The 25,183-nt window shown below is 40.7% G+C and overlaps 1 protein-coding gene and 1 long non-coding RNA gene across 2 annotated transcripts; both read left to right on the plus strand.

The window, feature by feature from the left end:
• Positions 1-241: 241 nt before the first annotated feature.
• tspan17 (tetraspanin 17) lies at positions 242-18,878 on the plus strand. Its single transcript, XM_049746582.2, has 8 exons — positions 242-742; positions 6,947-6,997; positions 8,498-8,644; positions 9,376-9,546; positions 10,741-10,866; positions 12,710-12,754; positions 15,524-15,673; positions 15,874-18,878. Exons 1-8 carry the CDS (start codon positions 659-661, stop codon positions 15,937-15,939), a joined length of 840 nt encoding a protein of 279 aa, XP_049602539.1. The 5' UTR covers positions 242-658; the 3' UTR covers positions 15,940-18,878.
• Positions 18,879-20,759: 1,881 nt separating this feature from the next.
• Positions 20,760-21,654, plus strand: LOC125984687 (uncharacterized). The gene is made up of 2 exons (XR_007487032.2): positions 20,760-21,423; positions 21,495-21,654. It is a non-coding gene; the product is annotated as an uncharacterized lncRNA (long non-coding RNA).
• The last annotated feature ends 3,529 nt before the right edge of the window (positions 21,655-25,183 follow it).

A 25,183-nucleotide genomic window follows, 5' to 3' on the forward strand; every position in this document is an offset into this window, starting at 1 on the left:
ATGGATGGATGGATATATCAAGTGCACGATATTAGTTCTATTTAAAAGTAATTATACAGTGCATTATGTTATCGAGGCATCTTTTGTTATTAACGTATATAACCGCTCGTGTCTTTGAAACTAAATTCGAAAAAGTTGAGAAAAACGATCTTATAAGTTCTTCCTCTTTTTTATTTATTTATTATGATTTTTTAAAGTTCTACCTATGGTGAAACTACTGAGGCTCAACCCTTGCTTCTGTTTACTTGTTTCACTCCAACTTGGACGACAGATGATGACGTATGGGTGTTGTCCCGTCTCGAAGGGGCAAATATAACGCTGCGCTTTGTTATTCCCTTTCGACTTGACGCGTGTAAACAAAGTATAGGCGTAATGCGCACACGACTACGTGTATTCGTAGTTAATGTTGTTTTCTTGTAGCATGTAATGCTAATGGGAAAAGTTGTGTGTTAGCTAGCCTAGCATGCTAATGGTCCAAACGAAGAAGGCTAATTATGTATGTAGCATCTCAGTCTGCCCGGGTAGTAAACCTATTTTTGTTTTCTTATGGAGCGAGCTAGCCGTCACTTCGGGTATTTAGCAACTTCGGTTTTGGTCGAGTTTATCCCACTGCGAGCGTAGTTTCTTATCTTGCTCGTTAGCCCATATCTTTAGAAGAATGAACAGAAAACACAAATATAAAGGAGCAGAAGTCAGCTGCTGCGTCAAATACTTCCTATTCGGATTTAATATTCTATTCTGGGTAAGTAAACACGGTCTTTTGAAGCACTTATGGTGCATATAATCATACAGTGTAAATTAGAAGTAGCTTTGTGTTCGAAATGAGATATATTAGCTTAACGTTAGCGTTCCTGTTTGACAAAATGCTTTTACATTGTCCACCAACACTCACTGGAATGGTTCATGAATGTACATTAGTTGAATTAATTGGATTATTTTGTTTGTTGTTATGTTCATATGCTTACACTATTATTAGGTTGGTTCAATCTGCTCGAGAGGACGTCATCGTAGTTGCTGACAATGATTATGTACATAGCAAAATACCTAGAATTAGTATTTATTTATTTTAAGTGTTCTTTGCGTTTTGCTGATCATACCTAACAACCTTTGAAGCCGTAAACTGTTTACGTTACATAAAGGTTAGATAATCTTGAAAAAAAATCTGTAAACCGTTAAAGCAGCTGGAGGAGTGCAGTGTTTTTTTAGACATGGCGCAAGTTTCATCTACATTGAGCACTCATCTGCCGACGTCATCTTTACAACCATCTCTTAGCAGCAAAGTTTCTCTATTTAGCATTCTGCATGGGCCCCAGTGTGACTGGTATAGTTGTGTAATGTGTGTGTGACCCACGGGGTCTTCCCACACACATGCTTGGAGATGACCAGGCGCTCTTCCTTTCACGTGCCTCTTTCACTCACTCCACCACTATAGAGGCTGGCCTCTGGGAAAGCATTGTTTCTCTCCCGTCCACTCCCATAAATGCACAAAGAGTGATGGTGAGAACAATGACGAAGGCGAGCAATGGTTGGCTGCCTTGGCTCATATATTCTGCTTGTGTCTGGCTCATCAGCCACATATGCAAATGACCCATTCCTCCTTATTCTCATCATTTCCCTACCACCTCCAAGTGTCCTCCAAACTTGGGAATGGTAATATCCGATGACGTGAGCTTCATGCTATCAGTTATTTTTAATTCAATCGTCACAGAGTGAATGTGTTGAGGCTTGTTTTCTTCTTGTTTAACATTTTGACTGAGCTGAAAGTCCTGTATCTGCATTTTTGGTGAAACAAGTCTGTCTTCCTTTTTCTGTAGTAATCGTCACAAGATGTTCTCTTGTTGCATGAGCTATGAAAGTGGACTCGTCAGACAAGTCAGTCCATTGTTGAAAAGACAGCAATGGGGTTTATTCTGTTCAAATCAACCCGTTTGTTTTTCCTGCTGTTCTTTTGTCAACCTTGACAATGGTGCCTAAAATAAGACTAACATGCCCAAGAGTATAAATATTGTGTGCAATAAAACCCCTTCTACTTGGATTCTTCCGGTGCCCATGTATGCTCGGTGTTGACAGCCAGGCATTCTCTCGCCTGGGAACAAAACACATTCTGTGCTCCCTCAGAATAGACACATTTCTCACATCCACATAATTGATCACATTTTCTGCTTGAGCTGCAGTAATGTTTGGAAGCTCCGCATTCTGTAATTAACAGCGTGTTAAACTCTAACCAGGTTGCTGAGTTGTTTGGATGGAGGCTGTGTGCTGTTAGCCAGCATCGGCTCACAGTGCACGTGCCTGATTGGCAATAAAGTGTGTAGTATATGTGAATGGACTTAGTGGACATTAATTGTTATTTTTTTTCCAGATCACTCTCAAGTCATCTTCTAACATTGGTATTAAAGAGAGTGTAAATTGTTTGAATTTGACATCAGTTGAGTTTGTAAAGTAGGGGTGGATACAGTAATCGATTAATTGACCTTTTCTGTCGATTATGTGGATCTGATTGATGATCACACCTTGAAGCAACTGATGGGCACTGCTACTACTGGTGCTCAGTCTCGCCAAGTTTGCAGTATCTAAATGACATCCATACACTACATACAAAAAGTTAGAGGTAATTTGCTTTTGGATAAAATTTCAGGATTAACCTAAAATGGAATGCACCCATTACAGATGACTTTTGGTATTTAGATGGTCCTTGTGAATGTGATATTCACATTTTGACATGTAACATTACAACAATACCTCACCGTTGCAAGATTTCAAAAAAGACTCAGAGGGATGTGGCCACTCATAAAAGTGTCGGAGAGTCTCATCAGCAGGTTGAGTCTGGGAGATCCACAGAAATCCAGACAAGCGCACAGCCATGGACATAAAAAACAAAACACAAATGTTAAATGTTACCTACAATCGGCTGTGCGTTAAAATTAGGGCTGCCATGATATTGGTTATTGAATATCTCAATATCAATATTATTGCCATATGACATGTGCCTAAAGAAATTAAATTTTTACTATCGAATGAAATAATTTTTCTTCATGCTAAAAAATAAACAAGCTCAATGTATTCTTAGCTAACTAATTGCAATTAACCTTGATATCAAATTCAGAAGAAAATTATTGCATGTTAAAAAAGTTAAAGTTAAAGTCCCAATGATTGTCACACACACATCTGGGTGTGGCGAAATTTGTCTCTGCATTTAACCCATCCCCGTCTTTGCGACTTGGATACTGCATGGGTCAATGTTGCGATATTGATATATATTTTTTTTATATATTGTGGAGCCGTTGTTGAAATGTATTGTTTCATTCTTTATCCTGATAATGAAAATATTTAATAATGTGAATGTAACATTAAAAGTTTAACGCAGAGTCATAGATGAGAATTCATTATCTTACTCATGAACTCTCACTTGGATGTTTATTATTTTTTTTAACCTTTGTCTACTCGAAAGTTATTGCAAGACGATCGTTGATGTTAACAGGATTAACTGATTAACTCTTTTTCGTATTGATAATCTCTGTGTTAACATACTGGATTGGTTATGCTTTAATCCACTCCATTGTGCTCTAATGACAGGGCCAAATTATGACAGCTTTCTTTCCTGCAAAAACTGCAGATAAGCTTTCTTTCCTGCAAAAACTGCAGATAAAGGTCTTTCATATAAGCAAGATTTCTCATAGCTATGAAGCTAATAAGGTTGTGTGTGTCAGATTGAGGGGGTGTGTCACTCAGACTGTTTTTAACTACAAAGGCCAACCAGCCTGTGGGGATGTGCTTCTCAGGGCATTAATGTTTTCCAGATTTCATCAAACCTTAGACATTTGGCATTCTATAAGCCTGGGGGGTCTTTTCTACAATTGGATTTTAATCAGCGTACCGTATTTACTTTTTTCATTATTCATCAGACAACTTTCACGCATTAAAATGAGAGATTTTTTGAGTCATACATTTTTTTGAGCAGCAGCTCTAATAATGCCCCGGAGAAGCATTAGGGGGATTTTATTTGATCCAGTGTTCATGAATTCACCCCACGAAATGAGCATAGTTTCCCTACAATAACTCAAAATGCTTGATGAAGTCACAAAAAACACAGACAATGAAATTAGCTGAAAGAATATTAAGACAAATGTATTCCAAAAAGTGATTGAATACTTCTTTCATTAAGCAAAGAGAAAACATGCTATGTAGAGAAGTCCACATTGTCACATTACACTGTTGGGAAATTTCAAGAGGGTGTTGTACACTGTGTTGTAATACAGTTTGGACAAAGGCAGTTTACGTAGTTGCTTTTAAATGCAGTTGTAAAGACAAACTCACTTCAGTCAATCAGTAACCTGAGAGAACATTTGTTTTAATATTCTAAAAAAATATGACAAGGCAAACTGTCAGTTTGAAGGTGTACAATGGAAGTGTAACGAAAGACCTCTGTGATAATAGACTTCATTACGCAATGCAGCTAGCTGTTGTGTTCAGAATACAGGCAAAGATAACTGCAGTCCTTTTATTTCAAGGAATGGTTTGTGCAAAGATGATGTGTTCTGTAATTTCCATTTAGCAATCGCTGTTCTGCAATTTCCATTTAGCAATCGCTGGTCTGTACTGCAAACCTTTTTCTTGTTAACATTCTTCGGATCATTAAGAGAATAGCGATGTTGTAGTTTGTTGTGACTCAACAAGAGTCACTGCACAACGCCATGTTTCCTAACCGTGGATGATTCACAGTGCAGTAAAAGTTTTACAAATTCATGGCAGCGGCATCCCTGTGTCTCTGGAGAGCCTTTGATATCTTTAACTCGGTGCAAACAAACGCCGACTGGTTGGTCAATGTATTTCATCGATGCATAGTATTCGTTGTGCCATTTTCTTCTCACCCAGGCGAATGTATCGCTTTCCTGTCAGTGAGTGGGGAAAGACCAGAATGTCTCAATCTTTAATTATGTTTCATCATTATAATCTTAAGTTACACAACAAGTGCCTCATACCGCAAGCGGAAATTGACCACACCTTGTCAGCAACACAAAATATGATTCACACAGGCTTATCTGTCTTACCAACAACCGCTTGAAATTTCTCAAAAAATTCAAAGTTTCTCTTTGGGAGAGAAGATATCGTCTGATTTGTCTGTTTTGAGATGTAACATTCATTTAATGTGGCAGCCATCTTGGTTATTTTTGAAACTCCATTCCATCAAACTTTCAAGCTGGAATAAGCATGAGCTGGCAATTTGTTTTGTTAGCAGTCTGATTACAATCACGTTCTACTATTTTCAGGCGAAAGCAATGACAGAAAAAAACATTTGATTAAATCACCGAAAGCAACAGCGATCAATTTACTTTGCAGTTTAGTGTTTTGTGTTTGTTCAAGAAAGAGGCAGATGTAAATGCAATAATGGCTTTTTTTTTTTTTGTCAAAAAGCTACTCATAGTATATTCCCCACATTTGTATCTTTGGCTGTCTAGGTGCAGCTCATGTCTCATCTGTCAGGCGTCTGTCTATTTGCGGGAAACTGTTACAAATGTAAGGCAGGCTTTTATCACAAATGCTGGTGTATATCTTTCACTTCTGCCAAATAGTGTCGTACTTCCAACATGAAACCAACACTGAAACACATTTAAAAAGTCAAACGCCATTCATCTATTTTTGTGGGTAAGTCAAGCCTCAGCTCACTTTGGGCAAGCGGTAGGCTACACCTAATCACAGGCCATCCACAAAGAAACAAACATTCTTTATTCAACCCCAGCCATAGCTATTTGGGAAGTGAAAGTGAAATACAAGTACCAAGAGATTGCTAACAACTAATGAAGACAAGCGGTATAGAAAATGTATAGTTATTGGGAACCTGCCCAAGCGCAGACATTGCTTGTTTGTTTTGTTTGCAGACTAGCCTAAAGCTGCTGCCAAGTTTCGATGGAATGTAGGCCTTTATTGTCTGATGAGAGCAAGACCTTTCCCTTGAATTTCACTCTATTTTATCCTCTAAGACAGTGGTTCTCAAACTTTTTTCAGTGATGTACCCCCTTTGAAATAGTTTTTCAGCCAAGTACCCCCTGACCAGCGCAACACATTTCTGGTCGAAAAGAAAGAAGTACAGGATTGTCCCAGCAGTGTTTGATTTATTAAAGTTAAACAACTTGTCGCAATGTACCTGACAGACAAATTTATGTTTCAAACATTGCATATAGAAACAAAAACGATAAACAGTAAACAGTGACCACCAAGAAGGCATAAACCCTTTCAAAACTCAAATACTGTATGCAGAACACTGCTAATATATATTAATCTTTCTTGTAATAATCTCTTGCAAGGAAATAAAAATATACATAACTAAAAGACATTTTTAAACACTTGTAACATTTTGTAACAACTACTGTCTTAAAATGAAATAAAATTTGATGCATTATTGTAATTGATTAAATTAGATTGATTAAAATCAGAAAAAATGGCTTTTGGTTCTAATTGGTCCCAATCATGATCAAAATATAATATAAAATATAATACTTTTTGCTTTCCAGTTTTATATGACATGGTCGAATAAAGGAGCCATCTCAAAAAGTGTTTTTTTTTTTTTTTTCTTAGTTCCCCCGGCGTACATCCCTCACAGGAACAGGAAGCTAATGCTGGAAAGATTTTTCCCTAATCCTCCGGATATCGCATCCTCAGCCTCTTAAGTGGCCTGGAGCAATGAATTCAACCTGAAAATGCAATGATTAAGTCTGTCCACAGGACATGCTGTCAGAATTTAGTTGTCTTTGAAGCCTCAGAAAACCTGTTTTCCAGATTTAGCGCTTTGCAGTGAGATTAATTTCCACATGTAGACTTTGCAGCATTCTTTAGCATAGCTGTGTTCAGATTCAGAATTGTTTGTCTAAGGTTAGCATATAGTACCTGTTAAATAGTTAGCGTTCTGACTAACAAAGTCCCGTTTTCTTTGTGTTTTGTTTTTCAGTTACTAGGAGCAGCATTCCTTGCCATAGGCCTGTGGGCATGGGCGGAGAAGGTACGTTTCAACACATGCACGCAAGCACGCAGTACTCACGAGAATAGCTAGCATTCTTCCAATAGTTTAATGCAACATGCAAAGATGAAATACAGGATTAGGAAAGGGTAACTTTTTAAACAGTTAGTATGTAGCACCTTTTATTTTGAACCCACCTATTTCTTTATGGCAGCAGAATTATTGGTACTGTGATATGTGGTAGAAATGATATAAATTTGGATCATGGTGACGATATGGCCATAAAGCTTGTTGATGTCATCGTTTCTGCCTCTGTGACAATGGCTTCATGCAGAGGAACGGTACGGGAGCATGAGGATACCACCTACTATCTCAATATTCTCAGTGTTTCAGGTTTGTGAGAACAGGGGTCTTTTGGAAAAACTCCCAATGGTGTCGCTAAGTGTATTCGTAACAGTATTTGAGCATGAAAGGGCACTTTTTGTCATTAACCTCTCATTATCAGTGGATCAGTAAAAACATGTACAATGTCTTCAAGTCCAGTTACCAGTGAATATGTTCATTAATTATCTTGAAATTATTATACATGCCAGTTCCCTAAATACTGTGTCTTTGTGGTCGCACTTTCTGATTAGTATTATGTGGTCATGAACTCTGTGCAAATTGCCTTCACCCGAGTCTCTTTGTGGAACAGTTTGAATAATTTAAAGCGGTTAGAGCTGAATGATTAATAGCAGGTATAGGATTGGAATAATGGTTGGGTAGTTTCTCTGGGATTTTCAACACAACTACATTTAGCTATCTGCTGTGAATTTGTTATTTTTCAGTTATTACAAAACTTTTGACAGCTGCTTCTTATGGCTGACCATAGCCTAAAACACAAAAATCATCGTCATTATCACATAATGATAAAAATACTGAAATGCAGTGTGCATGTAGGTGGGATTGGTTGTTTGTCTCTATATGTGCCCTGCGACTGGCTGGCGACCAGTTTAGGTTGTAATCTGCCCTTCGCCCAATGTCAGCTGGATAGGCTCCAGAACCCCCCGCGACCCTGAACAGAATAAGTGGTGATGAAAATGGATGGATGGACATTTAAATGGGGAGTGTACTTTGATATGATCTTTTGTATATCATACAACGTGGCACTCTTAACATCGCAAAACGATAGCAGTTTTACATCATTGTGAACTAACACTGCATTTACTGTAAGACTGTTTAGTGAGAGCATGGTGGAGCATGGCAGGATGTGCAAAGGAAGGACGTGTGTTTGAACATTGCAGAAACCTGCGAACTGTGCTCCTGATGAAAGTGACAGCGTTGTCAGTGGGATCAAACCATGCCAGTTATAGAAATAAAAACGGGTTATTCGTCATGCCACCAGCATTTTTTTTTTTTTTTTGCAGCAGCATTGAGTCTTAGCTGTGTCACAAGTTGAGTTTTAAATATTTCTCTTTGACATCCCACAGAAAAAAGTTAAGACATCTCATTTGATCGAAAGATCATTTTCCACTGTTGTCTTTATGTCTCCTCCTTCCCCAGGGCGTGCTGTCCAATCTGTCATCCATCACAGATCTTGGAGGTTTTGACCCTGTTTGGCTCTTCATTGTTGTCGGCGGGGTCATGTTTGTGCTGGGCTTTGCTGGATGCATCGGAGCTCTGCGGGAGAACACGCTTTTGCTTAAATTTGTAAGTGACTTTCAAAGGCCACAAACACACACACACACACACACACACACGCACGCACGCGCGCACACACACACACACACACACACACACACACACACACACACACACACACACACACACACACACACACACACACACACACACACGTACACACACAGTCTAACCACTTGAGAGATCTTTAGAAGAACAGTTAACGCCCAGAGCGGAGGCTGCCGAAGTCGCAGGTGTCGTTTCTGTGGCTCACTTGAAGAGAATTGGCAGTTGCGTCACGCAAACAAAATAAAATGTGCTGTCTCATTGCCAAACATCAAAGAAACAAGGATCCAAGCTCCCAAACATTGCTCTGCGCCTTTTGATTTGGAAGTGAAATAAAACACTTTTGAAGTCCAAACCAACAGCTACATTTTGGAGCATGTATTTTGGTTCCGCTGACAGCTGACGCAGACAAACCTGCCGCTTGCAATTCTGAGTAGCTATTACCTCCTGCCGATTTCCATTAGTAACAGTAAGTCAGGCGTCAGAGAGAGGAGCTAATAGGGCTGTGCTACATTAATCATTAGCCTGTCTCCACCTACGTTTACTGTGAGGGGATGATTTAATGCGACCTCAGGGACTGCGGTTTTTGCCAAGCAAATCGAGACTTGAGCCTTCCACAAGACCATCTGACTAACAATGCCAGTAAAATGCCAGTAAAATGCCAGCTCTGTGTGTACTGACCCTCTCGCTTTTAGTTCTCCGTGTTCTTGGGTTTGATCTTCTTTTTGGAGCTGGCCGCGGGAATCCTCGCCTTCGTCTTCAAGGATTGGATCAAAGACCAGCTCAACTTCTTCATTAACAACAATATCAAGGCTTACCGGGATGACATCGACTTGCAGAACCTCATTGACTTCGCCCAGGGATATGTACGTCTGCCGCTGCTGCCTAAAGCAACAGTCCGCACAGCTTTTCCAAAGTCTTGTCTGGGGGCAGATGTTCTAGACCAGTGTTTCCCAACCTTTTTTCATTCACGGCACACCTTTTCATTGGAAAAAATCTCGCGGCACACCGCCAACAAAAATCTGTTAAGCTCTTATATTAAAATCAGTTATATTACAACGAAAGACGTAAAGTCCTATTCCTATATATGTATGGAGAGTTGAATAATTTAATAGAAATAAATACTAAATATTCTTTAAATTGTATTCCTTTTTTTAAATAAAAGTGACATTTTTTAAAAAGGTTTTAGACGATGTAAGAAATAAACTATTTAAAGTGATTGTGATTAAAATAAAAGAATCAACGTGATTTTGTTTACTGTTTTAGACTAGATCTATAAATATTGCAACAATAAGAACAGTCACTTTTAAAGACGCTCTGCCTTTCTGACAGCAGCTGAGTGGCTATCACAGTCGAGGTGTCTCGACTTGACTGTTTATTTTATGCATGTGAAAAATAACCAATCCAGGTTCTCCGGTTGAACTGCATCCTCTGATTTCCATTGGACCACAAATGCACCACAACCGTCATAGTGTCTGTCACTGTTAGCAAAAGCACACAGCAACACACACATAAACTGAATATGTGCCGATGCAATACAATCATATCGACACAATATGAAATCTCAAAATTCTCAGATTCTCCACGCATGCACGATTAGCAAGTGGCTGACCAGGCCTTGCGCAAACTGACCCGTGGTTTGGCGATCCTGTTTACAATGCGCTCCGTAATTAATATTGGACCATCCCATGGCACAGCTGAACGTCTCTCACGGCACACCAGTGTGCCGCGGCACAGTGGTTGGGAAACACTGTTCTAGACAAAGGGGACCAGTCTGCTACAAATGTCAAAATGAATATGATTGTGTTTATCAAATTATGAGGTGGCAGAGATAATTGGTTCTCATGCGTAAACAATGGGCTTCGTTATTACATAAAGCCGATTAGCGTCTCTATTGTCTGATATCAGTTGGCACTATCTCTGCCACCGTTAGCTGCCAGCCCACGCAAGCATAGCCTGGGCAGCCCTCTTGGAGCCTTTCCGAGACCAAATCAAACTAAATCCGTGTCTGTTGCTTGTTCACTAATTGCCAGTTACATTTCTGCCTGTTTGTTTCTTAGTGGTCATGCTGTGGCGCTCACGGGCCAGATGACTGGAACTTGAACATGTATTTCAACTGCACTGACCAGAACCACAGTCGAGAGCGCTGTGGTGTCCCCTTGTCTTGCTGTGTCAAAGACCCTGTGGTGAGGCATTGAAACCAATTAATGCAGCATGGATCTAGAACAGTGGAGTCTCTGAGGTCAAACACAATCTGTTTTTCTATTAACCTCCACTGTGTTCATTTAGATTCAGTTATAATAATGGGAAATTAAGGAATCACATTATAAAACTTCAACTAAGTGCAGGCAACATAAGAAACCTAGAAAATATAAATACTGTACAACAAAACACTTACTGAGCGAGATTTTCTTACTTGTGATGTTTTCCATGACCGTGGAGTACAGAATAAATACCCGTCCATTGCGTGGGGTTAAGTTCCAAAACACTGCTGCATTAAATGTAATCCGTAATACAGAAATACACCGAGGTGTGCCACTAATAAAAATACCCCCAACTGAAAAGAAAGCGTTTTCTTCAAAATAAAAGCTAATAAAAACTAACCAACCTGCTCTAAAAATGTACTGCATCTTTATATGCGGTAAAGAGAGTAAAAACAAAATATAAACTACGTTGTAATAAAAATTCCAAAACTATTTAAAAAAAAAAAAAAAAACTTGTTTTCAACGCAAATGATATAACACACATTTAAACATGTATAACATTAAGAGAGAGCAACATTTATGAATAACAACTATTACAAATAGTAGAGCAATGTTTCCAAGATGCTGCTGGATACATACATTCCCTCCCAAATAAAGATGTGAAGTCAAGTCAAATTTACATATATAGAGCCCTTAATCACAAACACGTCTCAAAAGGCTTCACATGGCCACTATTCTTCTCAACATCCTTTGATCTTAACTCCCAGGAGAGCAAGGAAATACTCACAAAACTCCAACCGGGGAAGAATTAAAAACCTTGAGATGGGACCGCAAATGGGAGGATCCCCCTTCCAGGATGACCAGATTGCAATGGTGTCTTTGTATAAAAAAGAAAAGGACCAATTTCATCTGTGCTGAAATTGACCATCAAATTTTCCACCTACACCAGTACCAGTTTTCTGAAGCTGAGCTTTGATTGGTTGTGACCTAAAACCTGGCAACTGTGATGGTATTTTCAGTCAATAGCAAATGGCAAAACGGCCGTCCCCTGAGATGGATAAAAAGAGATGGATCTTGCCTATTTAATTCATATTCCACAAATGAAACATGAATCGGAACACTGTGTTTTGATTAGTTGGTCTGGACAGAACAAATTTGGGTGTTAACTTGTTCTTTTAACTTGCTCTCATCTCAGCCCTTCTACGTTGGTGATTAATTATTCTTATTACACGCAGTTGCTCGCTGACTAACATTTCTTTTTGGCTCTACCAATGCTGTTCTGAAACTGCAGTGCAGACCAATGTCAGGATGTTACTTTGCTAACATTGCATTCCCTAAAGGAAGGGGAAAGTCGGAAGTGAATCAGCAAGTCGAGCAGCGCACTGCCTCTCTCTACTGAAAGAACACAATCAGCAGCTGACAGAATGATAGTGACACTGATTGGCTGAATCAGTACACATGGGTATTTTTTCATGATGCAAGGGATTTAAACTCCAAATTCCGCCAGCAAAATCCTTGCAAACGATGAAATACAAAAAAATCCATGAAATACTATGCCCGCCAATCCGGGACGCGCGGTGGAAGGGGTTTCACTTTAACTTTGGTAGAGATATGCCATTTACGTGAAAATTTCGTCAAATTCTGAGTTGTTAATCTTAATTGGGATTTGACCTTAGAGGAGTTGTTAATCTTAATTGGGATTTGACCTTAGAGGTTCCACTGAAAAATATTCATTTGTGCTGCTTAAGTTACACAACTGTAAAATGTAAAAAAAAAGCAACTGACAGACATTACCTCTTGGTTTCATTTCTCTTTTTCTTAAAAGGGCGTCGTCAACACCCAGTGTGGTTATGATGTTCGACGCAAAGAGGTAGGTATCCTCAGACATGTTTTATGCTCTGTCTCTACTTCTCTCTGCAGTATAGATGGTCATAATAATTGATTATCTGATTGTTAATAATTCATACATAGTTCTTGATAGAATCTTTAATTCTGTTGATTGAGCAGAACTGGTTGACAAGACATCTTTTCATGAAATACTTGAAGAAAATACATGCACGCGCAGCTTTTCGCCATTTAATTCAGTCAATAATTTGGTCAGTTCATTTTGCTTCTAGTAGTGGGCTTTTCGCCATAAAAATCTTTAATTCACTTATCCACCGCCAACCTTCACATCTATGTTAGGCCTTTACGCGGCAGCACTCGCAGTCAAGGGTCGTAACACCATCCCATAATAAAAAAAACCTATAGAGAAAAAAATCAATTCCTATTGGTACGTGAATGTTGATTTGTGAAAATAATGATGTTTTCAATGCCGTCCCTACGCTGCATTCTATATTTAATTCAGACAGGCCAAAGTCAAGATAACACACTTGATGGAAATTTCAGCTATTTTTAAATTTCACATGGCAGAGAGCATGGATCCGCCCATTTTTGCAGAAATCACAAGCTTCTTTGCGCACAAGGTCAAGCTGATTGAAACGACCTGAGCAATCGAGGGAGATTTGAACACCTAATATACATGATCAAATAATACTAAACAGAGAAATGCTCCAAAACATCAGTAGAGCATCACGGCAGAACTTGAGAATCCACCGAGTTAATTACCCAGGCTCCTCTGCACGCTTCCTGCCTTAATAACAGATTGTTCCTCTAGCAGGTATAATTAGCCTCCCGTTATAGCCTGGAGTGCAGCCTTACGCCACTCTGTAATTGGCAATCGGCTGTGATACGCCAGTCCGCTCTGTGTGTGCGCGTGTGTGTGTGTGTGTGCGTGTGTGTGTGTGTGTGTGTGTGTGTGTGTGCGCGCGCGCGCGTGCGTGCGTTTGTGGGTGGGTGTGGGTGGGTGTGGGTGTGCCAGTTACAACTCACTGCACTGCAGTCCGACAGATTGCTTGTTGCTAGGCACAGTGCAGCACGGTGAACTGCCGGCTGCTGAGTAGGTATGAATTCATTTTTCTCGTGTCTGTTTACGCCCTGGTGACTAATATTTTGCCGGAGCTATCATTGATGCACAGCTTGTTTATGGAGAGACTCAGAGAATGCAGCAGTATGACCATGGCGGAAAAATAAATAGCTTCTGAGAAAGTTGACCGCCTGAACAACTTGCTCCCCTTATTGGTTTAAAAATTAGCGTCCGGCTGAGCTTTTGAACAAAATGCCTACGTGGTCTGAGGTTGCACACTCAACTCATTTACTTTATCTATAGCAGTGGTTCTTAACCTGGTTTCGATCAAACCCTAGGGGTTTGGTGAGTCGGCTTCAGGGGTTCGGCAGAGCTGGTATGCTATTCCCCCCCGCGGATGGCCGAACACACCTGAATGTCGTGTAAATTCGCGATAACGCAAATCTGAACTGGTCTTGCAAAGGCAACAGCAGAAGTCACACTGATTTGCTGGTATGTCTTTCCCTCCCCCCCTAAAGAGGGGTTCGGTAAATGCGCATATGAAACTGATGGGGTTCGGTACCTCCAAAAAGGTTAAGAACCACTGATCTATAGAGTACTTTAAAACAGCCCCAGCTGCCCACCGAATGTTGCACATAAAGAAATATGACATATAACAATGAAGACAGTTACAACTAAAAATGAATAACATAAAAACAATGCCGTCAAAAGCCCAAAAATACAAAAATACAAATGTGTGTTCTAAGGCAAGTTTTGAAGATGGACAGAAGAGGAGCTTGCCAAATATTTAACGCAAGGGCATTCCAATGAGAGGGACTGGCAACAGAACAAGCTCAATCCCACTCTGATACCCCACGTAGTCCTCTGAACAGCCTGTAGCGTCTGATCCGTTGACCTCAGACACTGGGCACATACATAGAGGTTGACCACTTGCTTCATTTACCTTATCAGTCAAGACAGTACAAAGTACAGAAGAAGTCTGACTCGGTGGGCTCGTAACCAACTGACCTGATTTGGATGCCCCTTTAACCGTACCTTTCGAATAGTGTTAGTTCCAGAATTGGCTGTAGTTGGCTAAATTGCCAGTAAATGGCGCTGCCGCTTTTTGTTCTATCAAGGGTATTCGGAAGAGTGGACATTGGCTTAGCGTTGCCCTAAGCAAGCAGCCTAAAAGGAACATGTCATAGCTTGCTGTTCATACCTATAGTTTTTTTTAATTTTTTTTTTTTTTTTATTCAGGCTCTAGTTGTGTACATGTCTAAAATTGAAGTTCCAGCCTATAGCACAAAATGTAGCAGGATTTTGTCAGACACAAGAAATGGACTGGGTCTATGGTCTTTCGAAGCCTGAAAGTGACCTCTGTGAAACACACCCACGTGTTCTAATGGAAAGAGTGGCTCAGCCATCACTCCCTTTTTCCTGTGACACTCTTTGCTGTTTGTTTTGTCCTGCATTAGTCATAGGTCAGAGTTCAAGATGTCCCTGTCATGTCAGAGCAGATTACTTGTGTGCTTTTTGAAACATGTTTTTTTTTTTTTTGCCTCATTCCTGGAACTTTGTTGTCAGAGCAAATTACTTGTGTGCTTATTGAAACATGTTTTTTTTTTGCCTCATTTCTGGAACTTTGTTTCCCCGCTTTGCTTTGTATAGAAGGTAAAAGTAAAGACCCAATGATTGTCACACACACATCTGGGTGTGGTGTGATTTGTCTCTGCATTTAACCCATCCCCGAAGGCAGCAGTGAACAGCAGCGGTGCCGCGCCCGGGAAGCTGGATCAACAAAAATACATCTATACTAAAGGCTGTGTGGGGCAGTTTGAAAAGTGGCTGCAGGACAACCTCATTATTGTTGCTGGCACTTTTGTCGGGATCGCACTTTTACAGGTAAATATACTGTAAATGAAATAACCTGAAGGAAACCAGTGGCCATTAGGGTTGTGATTTTATGTTGTCACTGCCACCTTGTGGTGAGATCCCCCTGGTTGAGCAAATCCCCGCAGTGTTTTTATTTTATTTTTTTAAATGTTTTTAATCTAGTATGGCTACCCTAAATTCTCTCATTTCCTGTGTGTCTTCCTCTCCAGATTTTTGGAATCTGCCTCGCTCAAAACCTGGTCAGTGACATCAAAGCTGTAAAAGCCAATTGGTGACCGGGGGAGGTGAACTGAGGAGTCCCTCAGAAGCCCTGCAGGTCTCTGAGGCGGTGCTCCTGTCTGATGTGTAACTACTCTGAGCTAGGTCGCACATCCATCTTAAAAAAACTGTTCCTTTAGTAGGCTGTGGGAAGCTGTCGGAAGGGAAAACACCCCAAACAACACCTTGTTTTCCCTTCAACTGGGATGTTACGAAGATCATCAATCACTTTTTTTTCAACACCATTTCATCCAACTCCCAACCACCACCACCACCACCTCAAACAAGTGCGTTAATGGCACGATGTTGCACATGGATGCTTGTCAGATGGGGAACTAAAAGCCATTGAAGGGACTACAATGAAGTAAAATGACCCTTTTCTTTCAGTCAAGCGTTACTTACATTTAGCTAGGGTCCCGTAGCTCTGTCTTCTCATTGGTGACCCCTGAGCCTCAGGATGGTCATTACTGACACTTCAGATGTTTCAGGACATTTAAAGCCCAAGTTGAAATTTAAAAAGTGCCATTAATCTCCAGTGATTGTCTGTAACAAGCCCGCTATTCCTCAGGGCCTGTCTGAAAATCGATTGTTTAAAATATGGACAATGGACATACTATATGCAGAGAGAAGTTAACTCTTGAACTGTTAATGTGATAGGGATGGCTGGGTTAGCCGCCATCGATGTTTGGTTTCTTTCACAGCATCCCTCAGGCACATGGGATTGTTGATTTGGGGGCCTTTTACCACATTTGTCTTATGCTTAAATTGTTTATGTTTAGCCTTTATATTCTACTTTCTTGTAGCTACATGTATAGAGATTTAAAAATTGCAGCTTTGTTACTAGACCAAACAGTTGGCAACAATTTTGGCTCATTTTTAGCCTCACCACATAAAATTGATCGCCCACAAGCAAAGGTTTTCAACTTTGTACTTATTCAAAGAGCTGACTTTAGTATTCGCATTTCTATATATGCAAAATGTGAATTTACCGTCCCTTTCAACTCATTCACTGGCATTGACAACTAAAGACATCCAGGATTCATCTTTTTTGGACTGGCAGTGGATGAGTTAATTTGGAGAAGCACAGTTTACACAAAGAGAATGCACATGGTTGTAACAGGAGATACCATTTGTCATCCACGCAGTTACATCGATTTGTTTGGGATGGTTGAAATAGATTAGGAAACGAGTACGTTACATTTGGACATTGTCAGTATAATATGATTGCTGCTTAAACTAGATTATTAGACAATAGTGCACTTCCAGGCTCTTACTGTCATTTTGCCTCATGCTAATGAATCATTCAGACTATTTCTTTCAATTTGCACCTCAGCCGTTCTATGTCTCTTCTCGTCTTGAGCTGCGTCTTGTCCCCCCCCCGCCTATCAGGCAGCACATCAAGCCCTTTGGATTGTCATCATGGCGAGCTGTTTGTCTCTGCAAGTGATGCAGCGATCTGTCAACATGTTGGTGGGGATGCGCTCTAGTATAAGCCAAAATAATAATAAAAAAATGAAACATGAGCTGCCTTAATATTCTGGGAACAGCACAGCACAGCACAGCTTTTTACCTGTGGAATACGTATCTGGAATTTCAGTCTGTCGCACTGTGTGATCTCAAGCGCTGTGTACATGTCACATGGCGCGCTCGCCTACACGCCCGTGTTTGGTAGCCTGTCATGCTGATGTATTTTTACACGCTCGGGTTGTTTGAACAAGACGCACAGCAAGTTATTTGTTTTCAAACTAAATTCTCACAACCTCTCAGTGCTGATAAATGCTTTTCTGAGCTTTTTAGACGTCATTTGTAGGTAAGCACGGGGAGAAGACAAATTTGCCTTCAGAGCCAATGTATCGTTATTTAGAGCATCAAACAAATGTCTGATGTAGTACTTGTGTATGCTTTCACTGACTTCCACAGATCTTGAGTTCAATCCAAAGCTGTCGTTGACGCTCAATGAAATAAAGCATGAGTCGCTTTGTTCAGAAAGCTCTTGAACTTGCGTAAGCGTTTGCTCAGGGTTTAAAACACCTGGTCTTGTTTTCAGTGTGGTAGGAGGGTGTATGTCTATTAAAAGGGCAATTCCGGGGGAAGTCTTACTTATTGAATAAGGCAGTTGCATTGGCATACAGGCTAATGAATAATGCCATATTATTGTGTAGCAAAGTTTTCTGTATTCTCTAAGGTTTTAAGTGAGTTTTGTCCCCACCCTCACTGTAAATTCTGGCTTTAAATGCCTTTTATTACAGGAAGATGAAAACGCTCTTTCTGCTTTGTCCTTGTATTATAATGGCCTTGCACGAACTAGCTTGTTAATTTCCCAGCTTTCCCGGTGGGCATTTAAATCATTCCTATGGAGGAGCCCTATGCAGCCCATGAATGTCAAAGTGGGAAATGGCATGGACCTAGCACACCCTCCTCACGCCACAGGTTAGCTTTATGCAGTGCACAACACAATTGAGGAATGTGAATCTAAAGGTGTTGTCAGTGACTTTTTATTTCTTGTCTAGATTTAAAACAGAGAGAGTTGAACATTCCATTCTGTTGATATTTTGCAAAGAAGCCATTGTCCACCCATAAAGTGTCTTCAGGGAATGAGTTGTGAGAAACATCACCATCTTCTGGCACATTTGACCTTACCAGAGGTTGACCCGGGGCCACCCTCGGGTCAGCATTATTATCGTTAGCAACAGAAATGCTCTTTTTCACACAGACCTCCCAGGTCTCAACCCTGTGTCCGTAACAAAATGTATATTACCCGGAACACATCTTATGTCTTGCTTTACAAGTACCACTGAACTTTGTAATCACCGCTGGGTGTTGGCTTTATGAGGGGGGGGGGGGGGGGGGGGGGGGGGGGGACTTTTTGCGAATATGGAAACTGGGACATGGTCTGTTACACTGTATATTGTGTTGAAATGTGCTTCTTTCATATATTAAAGGATTTATATCATAAGACCTACTTTGTCATTTTTTTTAGCACACCCTTGAAGGAACGACTACGCTTTGTGGTTTACTAGTTTGCTGGTTTTGCACTCTAAATTAACTAACCACACTGTAGGGTATACCTGACCAATCATGATTGGTTACAAGTGTTGGCACCAGATTCTTTTACTCAGCAAATTTAGCCATACGCATTCCATTTCTAATATTAAATACAATGGAGCACAATATGTACCGAACCTTTGTCCCCTTAATTGTAATTGGAAGAAAAATAAGTTCCAGGGTCAAATTGTCACCATGAAAACCTTCATTCAAAGGCATTTTATTTGAATAATTTTTGTCCTAAAGGGTATTGTTGAATTTCACTATCAGAATTGCCTGCACCCTTAATAATATCGCATCACTTAGTTTTTTTTTTTCAAACGAGAGTTTTTGCTCAACATTTGGATGTAAAAAAATACACAGAAGTAAGAAAAGTTACATACCTGTGGTAAAACATTCATCTTATAAATCCATACATATACAAAACGGCAATGAGTTACAAAGTATGGATTGTTCAATGATGAGAAAATATCGGGGGAAAGATAATTTGGGGAATCTACACCAATTTATCATTTCAAAGTGGACTGCGGCAATCCACCATGAGGAATTTCTACAAAGGTGTGGTGGAGAGCCCCCGGAGTATTGGGAAGGCACTGCAGAGTGTGGTGAATGTTTGAAAAGATGACTTTGCTTTGAAGCCCTACTATGACACTTAATAACCCTAAGCCCTAACCTCTTAACCTAACTGCTAACCCCCAACCCTTCTTTGAACCCTAATTTGAAACCCTACTTTGAAACCCTAACCCTAGTTTGAAACCTTAACCCTAATTTCCAACCCTGTTGTGATACCCAAACCTTAGTTTAAAACCCTACTTCAAAATTCTAAACCTAGTTTCAAAAGATGACTTTAGTTTGAAGATCTACAACGACCCTAAACTCTAACCTAATGCCAACCCTAAATCCACCCCTTACAACCCTAACCCTTACTAATAACCCTTAACCTGAACCCTACTCCCTTACACTAACCCTAAACCCCAACCCCCTCGAACCCTAACCCATAATCCTAACCACTAGCCCCTAACCATAGTTTGAAACCCCAACATGAATTTGAAGCCTTACTCTGAAACCATAACCCTAGTTTGAAACCTTAACCCTTGATTTAAACCCTACTATAAAGCCGAAATGTTAGTTGAAAACCCTACTAACTCAAAAAGATGACTTTAATTTGAAGCCCTACTATGACACTTAACCATCAACCCTAACACTAACCCTAGTTTAAAACCCTACCTTGAGTTTGATGAATGCAACAAAACGGACTGTGGGGAGTCGACCTCCCACCATCATAGACATTCCATCCATCCATCCATCCATTTTCTGAACCGCTTAGTCCCCACGGGGGTCGCGGGCGTGCTGGAGCCTATCCCAGCCGTCATCGGGCAGTAGGCGGGGGACACCCTGAACTGGTTGCCAGCCAATCGCAGGGCACACAGAGACAGACAACCAATCGCACTCACACTCACACCTAGGGACAATTTGGAGTCTTCAATCGGCCTACCAAGCATGTTTTTGGAATGTGGGAGGAAACCGGAGTGCCCGGAGAAAACCCACGCGGGCCCGGGGAGAACATGCAAACTCCACACAGGGAGGGCCGGAGGTGGAATCGAACCCGCACCCTCCTAACTGTGAGGCGGACGTGCTACCCAGTGCGCCACCGAGCCGCCCATAGACATTCCATCAGCAGGAAACGAAATAGGGCTCAGCATCATCAGGGACTCCACCCAACTCACACACCCTCTCTTTGATCCCCTCCCCTCAGGTAGGAGGCTACAAAGCATCAACTGTAGGACCACCAGGGGCAATCCAATACTGTCTGGAAATTGTTCAACTGCTGAACTCCCAACAGTGATCTGCAGTACTGGTATGTATGCCCCCAGAGCCTACACTTCATCCCTGCAAAATGAACAGTTTCATTAAATCTTCTAAATGTTTTTCACCTAATGATTAAGCCTTCATAAAAGTGTTTGAATTGAAGGGGCCCCGAGATAAAATTATCTTTTTTTCTTCGATTTTTGATTATAAATATCCAGCCTCAGTTATGACCCATGTTTCCCTTGCCTGTGCCTTGCACTCAAATGGGCTGGTTTAGCAAATCTGTTATGTTGTCACTAACCCTGCCTTTTTCGGGTTGTGACGCCACTAACTCCGCCCTTACTCCACCCTCATAATTTTGAACCATCCCCCGCCAAAGTTTTAACACAAGCAAATGTGCAGGTGTGGCAGGAGATCAACACTTTCTTTCTTCTCCCTATACCTGAGCCATAGCAAGGCCTGCAGTTCAACTTTATTAATGCAATGCATATGTCCAAACAACTCGAAAAACATGTATTAGTTTGTAGAAATCATTTAACTGATTGACTGCTTGAGCAATCTGGGACAATACAAATGGGGATTAGCAGGACATCTTTCATTTGCCCCGGGACGGATCTCTACTCCATCTGGAATATAACCCTGATCAAGTAAGTCTATTTTTGGAGTTATTTCCTTCAGTGTGTGTATACTGTGGCCTTCCATGAGCTTTGCAGCTCAGAACCTAGTTGATGTAACATCCATGCTAGCCGGAGAGCCTGTCCAAGTGTGCATGCAAGCAAGCCTCGGTGGAGAGGGGTGGTGCCTGACAGCAAAGACTCAACATGAACAGAATGTGAAACAGGTGTAGCAAAAGCATGAATAAAGGTGAAACAGGTGAATCTTGGCCATGGCTACCAAAATCCACTCACAAAATGCCACCTTCCTAGTGGAGCCTGTAATTCTTCAAGTGTTTTGATAAAGTTGTAGGGCTCCCAGAGGATGCTGACTGTCATTGCTGCAAAGCCCATGCCTAGGCTCCTTTAACAAGCGAGCACACCCTGAAGTGAGAGGTGAAAGTACCTGGCCGAGAGCATATCATAAAGAGAAGAAAGTACAGCAAAAGTTGACGATGAGGAGCGACGTAGAGAGGAGCCTTAAAATCCTTACAAATTATTTGGGGGAATTTATCATTTATTCTTTCATAGATTCATATTTCATCTTGCAGTAAAAACTTTACACTGAGATTATCAATCGTGCCCACAATATCAATAAAAGATAACTGAGTTGATCATTTTTGCCATAATTGTGCAGTTCTACCAGTGATTGTCATTGTCTTTAATCACGATAGGATTTGAAAATATTCTTAGTGTCAACATTTGATATAGCCAATCGGTAGTGTGTTATCGACATAAAACAGTGATCAAAAAAGATTGTTCACTACCAAAAATGTCCTCTGTTGGGAACAATTGGAAGGGCAACGCTTCTCTTGCATTATTGAATTTAATTTATGACGTCTTGAGTTAGCCAACAGAGGGAGACAAATGATGACCCAGGCGCTTTCCAGTCTTAGTAAAGAAAAAAAGTGAGTCGGCAGACTCCAGCAGAATGTGACGTGTGCTTGCCGTTGGCGGCCCAAGATCATGCATGAGTCGGCCCCGTCTTTTTGAAAATTTCCCATCAAAGAAAACAATGACCAATGCATTAAGATGCTATTTGAAACTTAGCCTCAAAAGAAAGTCTGACAGTAGAACAACAAACCATCATCATTTAATATTGATGGTCCTCTGGCCCTAATGTTGTGGGTTCCGTCTTCGGGATTATTCGTAATCTAAAATGCGCCTTATAATTTATAGATTTGATGGCGTACCTGCGAACATAAACCAGGCTATTTTATGGCTGCAAAGACAGCAGCTTCCATTCAGATTGCTCCTGTTTGATTTGATTTGGGCAGACTATCTCTTCGGACATTATCTGTCCAATTTTGTGTGTGTGTGTGTGTGTGTGTGTGTGTGTGTGTGTGTGTGTGTGTGTGTGTGTGTGTGTGTGTGTGTGTGTGCGTGTGTGCGTGCGTGTGTGTGTGTGTGCGCGCGCGCGTGTGTACGCGCGCTCGAGGAAGCATCGAGGGCTGTTCCAAACCACCTAATTTAATAATGTTTATTAGCTGCAGCATAATATCACTGCTACTCCATTTTCTTACCTTTTCAGCATACTAATCAATTTATCTGCCATATATCTTTTGTTTTGTCGCCTGGTGCGCCTGTTGGTGTTTTCGCTTCCCCACTCCCTCCAATAAACCAATCTGACGCCGATCGTTGTCTGTAATCTAATATGCTTAAATTCGGAGCCTTTTATTTATGATTTTTCTTATCAAAAGGCTATGCCCTGTTTATGATTAGATACTGGTGAAATCCAGAGCTGTCTCTTCTTCCTTGTGGGTATTATTTAAGATTGATTTAATCTTTTTACCAGCTCCTCTGTCTTGTGGTTGATTGAGCATGCCGATGATGCTTTAACATTGTCGCACGTATAGATCTCAATCTCCAATACATTTTTATCAAAGATAATGAACGCTTCGGAGGTGATGACGGGAATGGTGCGAATGGAACATTGCAATCGTTCACTTCACTGTTTTTTTTTTATATCAAACAAATTGTTTTAGGTTCATTACCTGACATGTTTCGGCGGTTTCTTCCGCCTTCGTCAGAGTGTCACAGATGTGATAGTGACGCGTCTTTATGAGATGATGGATGAAGGCGTGGCTCACCTGTCAGATTTGACAGGTGAGTCACGCCCTCTGCTGTCCATTCACCTTTCCAGAATGCTGTTCCAGGTTGTAGAGAGCATATAGGCTCCCTCATCCCTCTTGATGGTCCTCGGGCCCCGCTTGCGGATCTCAATGGCCTCCCTGATCCAACGCTGATGTTTATTTTCGTCACTATCACATCTGTGACACTCTGATGAAGGCGGAAGAAACCACCGAAACATGTCAGGTAATGAACCTAAAACAACTTGTTTGATATAAAAGAAACCAGTGAAGTGATTAAAAAAAGGAAAAACAAGATGAACTTAGTACAATTATTGCAATCGTTCATTGCAAAATATCGGATATCATTGACTGACTTTGACTAATATGTGTAGTGATTAAGCAATCCCCCTTTACTTGTAGTTTTCAGTGCTTTTTCCAACACTCCAAAGGGAGTCAACACAGATTTTAGGGAGGAGGCAGGCAACATACTCGTGTTAAATGTAAATACCACAAGTAATAAAATAATCACTATGCAGTAATATTAACCATGCATTGCTTTATATTTGGACCTATTTCAGGTTCCCAGGCAAAAGAACATTTCCATTGTTGTAAAGACACAATCTCGAACTTCAAGCTCTACACTCTGGGATTAGTTGTGACAAGTAGCCGCGAAAGAATGCAACCACTGACAGATAATGAGAAAAGTCCCAGTGGGCATCCACGAGGAGAAGCTCACTCTAGCCCCAAGATAAGGTTGTTATCAATTTCTTTTACTGATGCACCCGATTTGGGCACGAGCTGTTAAAGCTGCGTCATCCAACTTGGGAGAACAGACATCACATGACATCACTAAGCTTGTCAGCCTCTTCATGTGCTTTCCACACATGTGCTTTGAGAAAATACCTGTCTTCTTGATCTCTACTGTGTTATTATGTTGCTGTAAAAATGTCCTTTGGGCGGTAGGGCTCATATGTTTGCAAAGTTCAATTGGCTTTTTCATCACATGAGCCTATATACTGTGTGCCGCTCAAGTTGAACACCCCAGGGGTCACACTATTTGGAATTCTGCCTCACTTTTAGAAAAGCGATGCCTCTGAATTCGACTTTTGTTTTTTCTTTGCTCTGTGATTGAAAATCAAGGACTTTTCTCAATAAGTGTTACGTAAAAGAGAACATTAAGAGAAGAATAACATGTATAACGTGGTGAATTCAACGCAATGCCACCCAAGATCAGGGTGCTTGGTCTTAAGTATCAAATAGCAGTATAAAAACTATTGAGTTTTATATATATATATATATATATATATATATATATATATATATATATATATATATATATATATATATATATATATATATATATATATATATATATATATATATACCTGGGGTCGGTGGAAAGATCTGGGGGGGCGGTGAGGACGAAGGGGGCGGTAGGGGGGCGGCAGTCCAAAGTCGAAGTCAGAAGTTGAAGGGGGCGGTAGGGGGGCGGCAGTCCGAAGTCTATGTAGTCACTAAATAGACAGCATAGACTACAAAAGCAAAAACTCAGGTTTGTAATTTCAAGCTTGTAATGTTGAGAATTTTATCTTATAATAAAAACCGCATTCTGGCGGTCAACATAATCTTGAGTTCAAGTCACCATGAAATTGGGGACTCGCCAGAACGCGTTGTGTTGTGTT

This window comes from Syngnathus scovelli, chromosome 1, assembly GCF_024217435.2.
Source record: "Syngnathus scovelli strain Florida chromosome 1, RoL_Ssco_1.2, whole genome shotgun sequence".
NCBI classification, from domain to species: domain Eukaryota; kingdom Metazoa; phylum Chordata; class Actinopteri; order Syngnathiformes; family Syngnathidae; genus Syngnathus; species Syngnathus scovelli.